Below are 12,472 nucleotides of genomic sequence, written 5' to 3' on the forward strand. Positions count from 1 at the left end.
ACTTCATAAATGTACACAATAGTGCTGTGTCATTGTTAGCAGCAAGTAAATGTTTTTAACTGTGTATTAAAGTAGAATTTTACTTCAAATGAACAATTTTTCCATCATAATTTTTACTAAATCTGAGCTGTTCTTCCACCACAGCTCAGTACGTGGGTTCAGTGGCATCTGGAAACAACATGAGGTGAGGAGGAAATATATTTATAGTGTGGCAACAAAAAAAAAAAAAAAAATGCTGATGAATGTGGATTTATTTGTGCTGCAGAAGTTCAAGAAAGGGGAGTAAACTCTTATAAACCGAACAGGTGGGGAGGATCGAGCTGAGCTCTTCCCTCTGCTGCTTTCCTGCTTTCCATGCAGACATCACCACATGAAAACCACATGGTGGTGTCTCTGCGTGAAACTGCTCAGACAAGACAAAAAAAAAAAAAAAAACACAAAACAGCACAAACAATGCAGCTTTTTCATCTGCAGCATCACTGCTGCTTGCTGCTGCTGCTTGTGACTCTCCGGTGCATCTTTCTGCACGTTCACACCACTGTTTACATCTGCTCTGTGGCTGACTCCTCACATCGGCAGCTCTCCTGGTTTCCCTCCTCTCTGCCTGTGCAGCCTGTAATGACTGAGACAGGAATGCTGCTGGTTTTATATAGGCCTCTAAAAATAACTCACCCCCTCGCTGCCATCTAAGGCTGGACTGACAGCAGCCAGCAGCCAATAGCGGCTGAGCATCTCACAAAGCGCCGCCCACTCCCTCAGTCTCAGCGCCTCCTTAACTGGACGCCAGTGACATCATCAACCCTATTTACCTTATTAGGTCACGCATGAAATTGACTGACAGGTGGCTCCTCCCCCTTGCCTCCCTCCTCTCTGCCGCCGGTCGCCTGGATTGCAGCGGGGTCCAGTCTGCTACTAGAGGAGCAAACCTGGCAACCTGGCAGCTTGTGCGGAGACGTATTGGCAATCTGGCAATGCGGAAATAGATCTGGCACCCCCACACCCCCCCCCCCAGCTCGGACTGAGGAGAGAGGCGTGACAGAGCGAGCAGAGAGAGGAGCGGGGATTGCATTGACAGCGTTAGAATAAGCAACTCTTTCTTTCCTGATTAGTTTTTTTGTTTTTTTAAATTAAAGTCCTAAGGTGCGTTCATTTTGCACCACCTGGAGTTTTTTTTTTCTTCTCTCCAGCATTTGTTTTTTTAAAAAAAGTCTGAGTAGAAGAAACAAGAAGTGCGTTTCTATCGTTTGGATTCCGGACTTGTTTACTGACTTTTCCTTTTTTGCATCAAGCATGGATGTGTTGGCGAATTACAGTATTTTCCAGGAACTCCAACTCGTTCATGACACTGGTTATTTCTCCGCGATGCCTTCCCTGGAGGAGAACTGGCAGCAGGTCAGACATGATACTCTTCTTTTACGGGAATTGGAGAATTAGTGCGCTGGTTGGTGTTTTTCAGTGTTAGTGATTTGCATCAGCGGAGCAGCAGCAGCAGTAGCAGCCCCGTGTAGTTGCGTCTTTTTTTTTTTTTTTGTGCGCTCACATGGCGCACGGCGAGGTCCGCTGACAGGAGAAAACACACACACACACACAGATAGAGAGAGAGGGGGAGTGGGGTGAGGAGAGGAGAGGAGAGGAGAGGGAGGAAGAGGAGGAGGATACAGACAGCATTACGCACTAAAAGCCATAATGGACAAAAAGCATTTAGAACATGCGTAAAAACATTGTAACCACACTTATTGTCCACAAATTGACCCTTAAATGCACCTTAAACATACTTGAGGTTTAATAAGCATTAAAGAGCAGGAGGCTGTTGTCCTGTGACATCTCTCATGATGATGTTCAGATTTTTACTAAAAGAAAAATCCTCCAACCTTTAAGAAAAAACGCAGGTAGTCGATCTTAAATGTCGCCTGCTCTTTAACCACTGACGTTTTGGGAAGAAGAGGATTTCCCCTTCACTGACGAGGCAACATTGGGGGCTTCACGTTAGTTTGTGAACGATCAAGTTCAGTTTTTGCTTGTTTTACCTCTTCCACTGATCGATCTGATGATTTTTTATGGTTGTAGAGACCCATCATACATATTTTACTGTAATGTTAAAATGAAAAATTGAAATGGGTTGTGGGTAACTTTCCATCAGGCTCTGAGTTATTGCATTAAATAGACTCACTGGTGTGGTTCTGTTGAACTGACATTTCAGACTGTGACTGAGAGCTGATTGAAGGTGAAAGTCGAGTGATTTAGTTTTTCCGCCTGAGCTGATGATGGGGAATTTGAGTATTTGAATCCTGGAGCATGAGGCTGTTTTTAGTGACTGAGCTGATCGATAGACCAGTCTGTCAGACTGACATGTTTGAATTAGCACACACACACACACACACACTCTGTGGAAGATGGACACATGCCTAATAGCTGGTGATTTGTTCTTAAATAATATATCCACATCTGCCACTGTTTGTTTGGAGATAATCCTGCTGAATTATACATCATCACCACTATAGAACATACAGTAGACTCTCCAAGACTGTTTTACAACCTGTATCTGACATGCAAAATATTTTTATTGTTGCTGAAATGAATGAAAACCAATCGCTAAAAGGAAACTACGGTGATTTTCTGTGTAAGCCCACATGAAACCATGAAACCACATTAGAATTTTTGTGGCCTGTGAGGGGAAAAACAGCGCAATTGCCCTTTTTCCTGTTTCGCCTTTACAGATGTGGCACGTTTCTGAATCTAAATGTGGATTAGAAACACATTTTAAAGTCACCTTATGTATGATTTTAGGAGCAGAACTGAACAATGGAGGATCACATTATAAAAGTTCCCCTTTGATAAATTGACGCTGTTAACGCTAGAGTGTAACGTGTCCCCATCTTCATATTCTTCTAAAAGTCCCTTCATTGAATCACATCTACTCAGATGATTGGATGGTGTGTTGTGTGTGGGGAGCTGCGTACATCCTGAATGAAGCCCAGACTTCATGTCTTCTTTTCTGACTTGTCTTACTGACATAAATTCACACTGCCTTGTCCTATTTTAGTCCAAACAGCACTTGATTTCATCCCCTGTAACCTATTTTTCTGTAATCTTTACTCTGCTGTTAATTGATACAGAGATTTCTGATGAAGAATGACTGGAAACGTACAGACAGGAAGTCGTTCCTGTTGTTTCACCCAGTCAATCTATATTTTATAAGCAGGACAGTTTTACATCTTCCATCCTAAAACACAGGGACATGTTGTATTTAGTTATTTATTTATTTAGTTATTTGTAAATTGAAAGTTCTCGACGCTCTCATCTTCATTAGTTGTTGTCTTGTCAGCTAAACACTTCTTAGAGTTGAACTTTGACGTTAATTAGCCTAGCTTAGCATAAATGGAGGACAAGCTGCTACTCAAGTTCAGAACTTGAAGAAGTCATTTTACCTCTAAAGCTGCTCTAGTTGCACATTGTTTCTTATGCCTTTGCTCCTTTAATTAAATAAAACCTTTAAATAATAAACTTTGTTAGCCTTTTTTACTGTACCTTGCTTGCTTTCACGATAAGTGGGCAGGTGTTTCCAGCAAAGTGGCTCTTATAACCCCAATGCATGTTGCATGTACAGACAGATGCTAATAAAACCAATATTACTGTAGGAGGTATTAGCACAATGAATATGATATTTATGTTCATCATGTGCAGAGAATGCTAATAATGTCCAGGCCTGTGAACGTAGGCAACTGTCTGACCTCTGGTTTAACATTTTTCTTATTAGAACAACAAATTTAACTCCTGTTTTTTTTTTTTTTCAAAAGCCAGGTGGACGACCACTATTACACGTGTTTGGTGAAAACTAGAGGTTCCAGTGCAGAGTTTGTGCTAAGCTAGGCTAATGAAACAATTAACCTGAACGCATGGAGAAGAAATAGCTCCCAATTAACAATGAAGACGTTAAACCACCATCCTATATATATATATATATATATATACATACACATATATTTAACCCATCCAACTGCTGTTTTCTTATTTATCCGAGACACATGAGCTCAGTGTTTTCAGGGTGGGTTTTTATGGATGGCAGGAAGAGATGTGCTTTCACAAATTTATGTGCACTCGTCGGGACACGGTCTCAAAGAGAGTAGAGAGACAAACACACACTGAGACCAGGCACACCCACATTTTTTCCACTCTTGTTCCTTCTGTCTCCCTCTATCCCCTCATTCACTTCATCACACACACACACACACACACACACACACACATGCTCGGCTGGCATGCACTAATGGAAAGCTATGGTCTGGCAGGACTCATCCCGCCACTTTCGACAGTAATTGGCCGTTTGCTGTCAGACGGACAGAGAAGACACACAGACACACACAGACACACACAAACAAACAACCAGATTTGTGTTTGTCATTTATCTTTCCTGTCTGTCCCTGAATCATGCTCCTGCTCTTGTTTCCTCGCACTGGCTTCTTTTATCAGCTGCTTTGCATCATGGCTAAACATGTGGAAATCTCTCTCCCTCTCTTTCGCCTGTCCATCAGTCTTGTTGTTTCTGACAGTATGAGCCCATGTCGTGCAAATAATTGCTACATCCTTGCAGGTTCGGGATGATGTGATGGGCTTTAGGGATTTATGTGTGTGTGGAGTGTCCAAAGATGAAATGGAAAACCCAGACTTCCCAATTAGATTGAATCCATTTATTTCAAAGCCGAGCCATGCCAAAGAGTGAGAGTGGAAAAATAAAGATGGAGCAGAAGCTGAGGGTTGACAGCAAGTGGCGATTTCATGTGGTTGTTCACTTTTACAGGCTGAAACATGGACGCTGCAGGTGACAGCCTCATTTAAAAGACTAAGAGTGCGTTAAAGCGGGGGACTCTCTCTCTCTCTCTCGCTCACAGCCTCTTTCTTGCCTCGTCTCTTAACTTACATGCTCTGTGTGTCTGTAGTTCTTTTCAGGCTGATTGATTTATTTGCTGTGGTGTTGTTACAGCACTATCCTAGACCAACCAGCACTGTGTTACTGATATACAGTGTCTCCATTAGAGGGTACAGCCGTGAATCTTTCTCCAGAGTGCATTCTGTCAGTATTGTAAACTCAGGAAGTAGTATTGAATACCTTAACACTTTACAGGTTAGATTTTACTGCCATAGGAACCCATGTAATTTTATGAAGTTCTTTAAAAACCTACATTTAGTTTTGTTTTATTTTATACAACAATCGTCCTTGAACCTGTGTTAAAGATATTTAAATGCGAGCCAGTCCCCCTCTAAATGAATGAGCCATGTGTTTTCTCTTTGGTAGCCTGTAACCTGCTCCACGGACCAATTGCACATACTGTTTTTTTCTTGTATATCTCTCACTGTCTCTTTTTCTCTCTCACTCTCTGCCTGTGGCTTGAGGCTGGCCCAGGGAAGTTTGACAAGATAATAAATTGCCATGCATGCTGCAGTTTTTCACATTTCACAGCCTAGTAACTCTGCATGTACTGTAGGGATGGAGGGGATAGGTGGATGAGGGGGGGAGGGCGGGTTAGGACGAGTGGAGGAAAGGATGAGACAGAAAGAAAATACCAGCAGACACAATATATGGGGTAAGAAGAATAAATCCAGTTGAAAGTTTGTCAGGAAAGACACAACCTTTCTTTCCATCTTTTGTGACTCCTTCCTCTTTGTGCTTCTCTTACCATCCGTCCTGTGTTATGACAGACATGCACACACACACACACACACACACACACACACACAGTTATGTAATTGTCTGTGAATCGCAGCTGCTTCCTCGTAGCCACAACAGATGAAAAAAGAGACAACAGAAAAGTGAGACAGCAACACAGAGAAGGACATTAAGAGAGACAGATGTCGAGAACGAGGAACGTTGCCGCCGATTATGTAATAACTATTACAGACATTACAAAGTACGCCTTTGGATAAACGTATGACTGAACTGATCATTATTGCATCAACTAGAGCTTTTTCTGCTTAAACTAGCGCGTGACTACATTCCAACATATTCCTAATACAGGGACAATGCACCAGTTAATTACCCAGCTCACTAATTAAGTAAATGAAAATAACATTGACTCAAGCAATGATTTGTATAACATATAAAATACTTATATACTATACTAGTTCTAGTTTTTCTAATTAGCTCCTTTTCTGTTGAGTCTTTGACGTATCTAACAATGAAGCCCCAAGCATCAGTGCGTCATTTCATCTTTTAGTTGTAGTAACAACAGAATTTTATTTATCTTTGGCTGCAAGACAACAGTAATCTTTGAACTTTCCTCACAGTGCGACATACCTTATGCCTAGATCGCCTTTTTGGAGCCACAAACCCCCGACCACAGCTTGCTGTCTTGGGTTTTCACACTTAGCTGCTTCTAATTCCGTTTTAATTTGAACCTGAAAAGCTCAGATCAATTAGCAGTGGTCTTGTCTGTCTTTATGTCAAGAGTTACTGGTCTCTCACCTACACTATATAGAATTAGAATTAATATTCTATATTAATATAGAATATTAATGCATAAAAATACATTACTTACACATACTTTTCATTTACAAATGCACATATTATAATCCAATAACATGGACAAAACAGAGAAACACTGAAAAATGTGGATCTGTAGAAACAGACGCAAGCACTCTTCTTCATAGTTTGGAAACTGGTGCCAATAATATCCTCAATATTAGCTGCTCTAATCACTGCTTTCACTCATTTCCCTGTTTTATCATGCTCCCAAACACACACACACATATACACACACACACATACACACACACAGTTATTGTCTTTTCCTCATAATTTGAAATCACTCGAGTCAAACATACACACACACGCCTGAGAAGCCATAATTCAGTAAGTGAATAAGGCATTCAGTCCACGGTGGCAGAGATTAGATAAGAAAGTGAGCAGTCAGACTGCCGCGGCAGGAAAGCAGAACAAATGAACTGCACTCGTGATGGAGAGAGCTTATACTGTGAAAGCCATAGCCCTGATCTTTCAAGATGAGTGGTTTTCTATGGAGGGAAAGTCTCCAGCACCATTGACCATGGAGCCCGACTACTACAGTTTAAAAGGAAATTTACCCATTCATCTCTTCACGCTTCAAACACATCTGCTTTTGTGTAGTGAATCATCCAATCATGCACCATGTGTTGCATATATATTGATTTTCTTCCTAGTAAATTGAAATTTCTGACGTTAGGAAACGAGCTGAGAAGACCATTATCAGTTTCATTACTTTGACAGCAGCTGCTCGGTAGCGGTACAGTGCTGTGGTGGATGGCGCTGTTGCTTCACAGCTAGAGGTTTACATGTTCTTCCAGCGTGTGCGTGGGTTTCCTCCTGGTACTCCAGCTCTTCCACCAGCCAAAGACATGCAGTTAGGATTAAATGGTGACTTTAAACTGTCTGTACGTGTGAATGGTTGTCCGGTTCTGTGCCCAGCCCTGTGATGGACATGCCACCTGTCCAAGGTGTACCCTGCCTCTCACTCAATAAAAGCTAGAATTGACTCCAGCAGACGTCGGTGTTTAGCATAGCTTAGCACAAACACTTGAAACAAGGGGAACTGCTAGCCTAGCTCAATCATAAGACAGAAACACAGCTTCTAACCACTGCATAGTTGTCTAATGTACACAATTCTTAGTTTATGGTAGATAACAGACATCCAAACATTGTTAATGGCACTAAACATTATTGTAAAGATTCCAGTATTTGCTCTAAGATGCTGTATCTTCATATTACTAAGTCGATATTTAATTAATTTTTCTATTTTCTTTTTATTGAATTTACTGGTCAAACACACACACGGCCTTTGGGAAGCACGAGGAGTGTTATTGTATTCTTTCTTTTTTGGTGGGGGGGTATTAAAATCCTCGCAGTGATGATACACTGAGCACACACAGTGCAACACACACACAGGTGTGTGTTGCACTGTGTGTGTGTTTGTGTGTCTACATCCTGCTGAGCTAGTGTTTGCAGACCGATTGGCTCAAGGATAAAGCCTTGTGACCTGGCATCTATCCAACCCTGCCATTCTCTACTCACCCAGCTTTCTGTCTGTCTGTCCTTTCTTCTCTCCATCCTCCTCCCTCCCTCTTTGCCCCCATTCTCTCGCTTTTGTTTGTCCCATTTTGAAATGCACAAAAAAAAAAAAAAAAAAAAACGAAATGGAAGTTTTAGGAATTTATGAAAATCCCTTTCCTTTGGTCTCAAGTTGATGTGTCAGCAAAGAGAAGATGCACTAAAAGCTGATGGAAACATAGTTTCCAGATAGACAACGCTAGGGGCCTGATTCTTCCTTTATTATTGCCAAAGTACAGAGTTGTCAGAAAACCCAAAAAGTAAAGACGGAAAAAAAGAAGCTGACAAAATCACAAAGTGTTTTGCCAAAGAACACAAACAATTCCTGAAATAATGTGCTGCGTCTCTTTTTAAAATGTTGTTGTTGTGATCTCTTGAGAATATCTATAGTGTTCTAGTCTTTCATATTTGAATTTGCATAATTTTTTAGTTTAAAATCTGCACAGAAACACACTCTTCCTGTCTCTATAATCCATATCTACTACAGTAAACAGTCACCAGGGCACTCACATGTCCTGTATGTGTGTGTGTGTGTTTTGGTAATGACATCATTCAGAGTGTGTAAAGGATGTTGACAGTGGCAGAGGAAGTATGTGTATTGTGTGTACTAACTGGCCGAGGCCTACAGTTGGCAGTGCAACCATCCAGGATACACACAAACATGCATTTGCCACTGGCTTTCCAAAGACCTTGCTTGGTTTTGCTCTGAGACTCGTCTAAGCTAAGTCAGACAGCTACACAAAAATAAAGTCTGGCTACTTTAAATCTGTGTTTTTAATAGGGGGAGTCAGTATTTTTCCATTTATCTTTAGAAAAAAATCATTTCATGTTCTCAGACAGTTAAGAAAACCAATTAAAATATTAGTTTTTATGGGTGCTGACATGTTTTAGTGATGAGGTAGCGAAGATTTCCACTTCTGAAGTCAGGTGGATTCAGCAGTGTCTTGTAGACATCTATGAACATGGCAACCCCCACTGAAGGTAAACTGTGTACTTCAATTTGATTACTGTTTAGTCTCATTTACTTTAAATTCTCATCAAACAAGTCGTCTTAATGCAACTGATTAGCAAAGATCTCTTTATTGGATCAGAGATGTGACTGGGGGGTATAGCTGAAATTATCTATACACCAGACTGAATAAAGAATGGAGCAAATGTATTGTTAATTTTTATACAGCTTGAGTGAAATGATCAGTTTAAACAAGAAAATGAACTAATAATGAAATATTATCACGTCATCATAATCAGTAAGTCCCTGAAACACTCATATAAGATAGGGTGGGTTATCGTATCGTATCGTATCGTATCGTGCCTGTATGAACCAGCTCCTGCTGAAGAGTTTTAGATGTCACATTGTTTCAGGGCATTTGAGCGTAATATAGTGTGTGTGTGTGTGTGTGTGTGTGTGGGTGTGTGTGCGTAGGTGTGACTGATGTCTGTGTTGAGACAGAGTTGCAGTGAGGATGGAGCTTGCCATCGTTTCAGTACGCCTTTATGCATGCATGATTGGTGACTGTGTGTGTGTGTGTGTGTGCACGAATGCAGAGTGGGACACAGTAAATGGGTCAGATGCAGCGGAGGAGGATGACCTTGGGAATTTGTCCTGTTTTTCTTCACGACTCTGCCGACGCATTTCTTTGTCTCAGAGAGAGAGAGAGAGAGAGCGAGAGAGACAATGACAGAACTGGGAGTCAACAAATTCTAGATTTTTATTTTTTTTTACTTGTTATTAGATTGTTGCTGAAAAGTTGGTAGCACCTAAATGACTAAAACATCGTCATGCTGTAGCATTTACGTCACTTTTCAGTGTCACAAAACGAAACGTGAAACCAGGCCATACGTAAACTGCTGTTGTCAACAGAGGTGTCCACATTTGGTCTTGTTTCTACTTCCACCAGTTGCATTTGATGTCATCGTAATAGTATGTCTCAAATGTTGGACACAAGCTTGTTTTCCCTGCACCAGTATTGCCTTGAAATGTCGGCTCACGTCACACTTGGTTTGAAAACAAACTTTGTGCACACGGGTCCAGAATTCTCAATTAAAGACGACGTCTTTTGCCTTGTCAACTTCGCCGGCTCCTGCTGGCGTCATGGTTCGTCCAGCTCTCACTGGCTGCATCTGGATATCAAACAAACATGAAAACAGCTGCAGGGCCAGCAAAGTGAAACGTGTGAGTCACTAACTGAAGCCACATTATACCACTAGTCTTCCCTTTGAAAGCTGTAAATGATCTGACTCAGTGTTCTGGATTAAACTGAAGTTTGGAATATTTATATTTCATTTGAAATAGATGTTGATGTAATGCTATTATTAAAAAGACGTAAGCTCTTCCAGTTCCTATGACTTCCTAATATCTTCAAGCTCTCTAACCCAACTTTCTCTTCTGTAATATGAAAACTCAACCTAATTAAGATCCGAAGTGTGAAACTATTCATCATTAAGGTTTCGGCTTTGTCTTATCAGGTCACCATTTGTCACCATTTGTCATAATAGCATGTTATGCAAGTATGTATTTCTAAATCAGGCCAGCTGTGTGCTGTTGCATGTGGACAAATGGTTGTGGTGTCTGGCCCAGCAGTGCCATGCCTGCTATACAGGGATATGTGGGTCGTCAGCTATTTTAATCCACAATGTTGCCAGGAATACCTGAGGGAATAGACAATTGCTGCAGTGTGTGTGTGTGTGTGGGTGTGTGTGTGTGTGTGGGTGTGTGTGTGTGTGTGTGTGTGGATAAATGTGCTCCCAATCCATATGTACATGTGCATAGACATTAACAGGGACAGAGGGGAGAAACATGGCATTTATCTAAAGGACAGTGGAAGCACATGTCCACAATGATATAAGTCATGCTGAAAATGTATAAGTTCAATGGAGCTTTGTCTCTTAATCAAATAACAGAGGAACCCATAAATCTTTTCTCCTTATTAAGGTGATAAACAGCACCCCTTAACCTCCATTGAATATGCAACACACCAGAGACGTCTTTGATTTCAATGCATCAGATATTTTTAATTTTTGATGGTGAGATAATCATTTGAAGAGACCACCTTAGATCTTGGGTAATATAGTTGCTATTTATAGGCAATTTATTAATGAATGCATTAAATCTGAAGATTAATGAACAAATTGAAAGAACAATAGAGATGCAGCCATGCTTTAAATACCATGTTTTAGGTTTCCTGCTATAACATGAGGTCAGTGTGTCTATAGAGTAGCCTACAACAATGCTTTTTCATATTCATGCACTTTAGTGTGGACACGGCCTCAGTTTCCAGCTGGATGAAAAGCTTCACTTTGATGCCAATTGTAGACACAGTTTGTGTGTGTGTGTGTGTGTGTGTGTGTGTGTGTGTGTGTGTGTGTGTGTGTGGTGTGTGAATGGGGGAGACAGCTGAATTATTTAAGGATGAACTGCAGGACACAGCAAAGTGGCGATAGAGAGGGTGTTTCTCTTTTGCCCCCAAGACAACTTTCTAATGCAGAGAGGGTTTCATCAGATGCTTTGGAAACACACACACACACACACACACACACACACACACAAGACATAGGCATGTATGAGTCATGTGTCCACCCGCTTTGCTTTCCAGCAAGACCAATAAGATCAGTGACTTCCTCAAAATACAAAGACCTCTTGAGGTAAAGGGAAGACAGAGAGAGAGAGAGAGAGAGACCCTGGTGTAAAAAAAAAAGGTGTGATGACAGTAGAAACCTCCCTGGAGCCATGCACACACACAGAAACACACAATCTTGTAAACCTATCTTTTCAAGGGCTCTGCACAAGCTGCAGTGAACCCCCATCACACAAACCCTGAACGGAGATATACAGCGATTCTAAGCTGCTAGTGTTTTTAAGACATAAGAGTTTCTTCAATTAAAAGAAAACAGACCTAAACAAACAACAGAGTTTCTGGTATGACCAATGAAATGAATTTTATTTAATCAATGTCTTCTGAGAAAATGACTTCTTGTCACGTTAGTTGACGTGTGTGAAATCCTTCTGTGTGTTTGGTTCTGGGAGCTTGGTGATGAATTTCATCTGTTAGGTTTTATTTTTAGTGACTTCCAAACAAAAGAACAAGACACACACACACACACACACACACACAAAATTTATGTGGTAGCTGTACGTTGTATGGGTGATTACACGTTACTGTGCAGGATACGGTGACTCAATTAATCACACTGATACAATTTGGCTCTCTTTGATAAATTCACATTACAGATAATTAAGTGAATGAATTTAAATGGGTAGAACATAAAGGAAGGGATCAGCTGCTGTTGTGTCCTAATGGATTGACCCTTTCTGTATATGAGGGTGTGTGCTTGTGTGTGTGTGTGTGATGGGGTGGAGGAGGGATGATGTGAGGGATGAGGTCATTGTGAAGTGTG

At 41.0% G+C, this 12,472-nt stretch overlaps 1 protein-coding gene across 1 annotated transcript in view; it reads left to right on the top strand.

Annotated features, from left to right (window-relative positions):
• Positions 1–894: 894 nt before the first annotated feature.
• klf7b (Kruppel-like factor 7b) overlaps positions 895–12,472 on the top strand; it is a 50,641-nt gene continuing 39,063 nt past the window's right edge. The window contains exon 1 of the mRNA XM_026376435.2: positions 895–1,392. Coding sequence (XP_026232220.1) covers positions 1,291–1,392 — 102 coding nt within the window. The 5' untranslated portion in view covers positions 895–1,290. The remainder of the gene's footprint in view (positions 1,393–12,472) is intronic.

This window comes from Anabas testudineus, chromosome 21 (genome assembly GCF_900324465.2).
Source record: "Anabas testudineus chromosome 21, fAnaTes1.2, whole genome shotgun sequence".
NCBI classification, from domain to species: domain Eukaryota; kingdom Metazoa; phylum Chordata; class Actinopteri; order Anabantiformes; family Anabantidae; genus Anabas; species Anabas testudineus.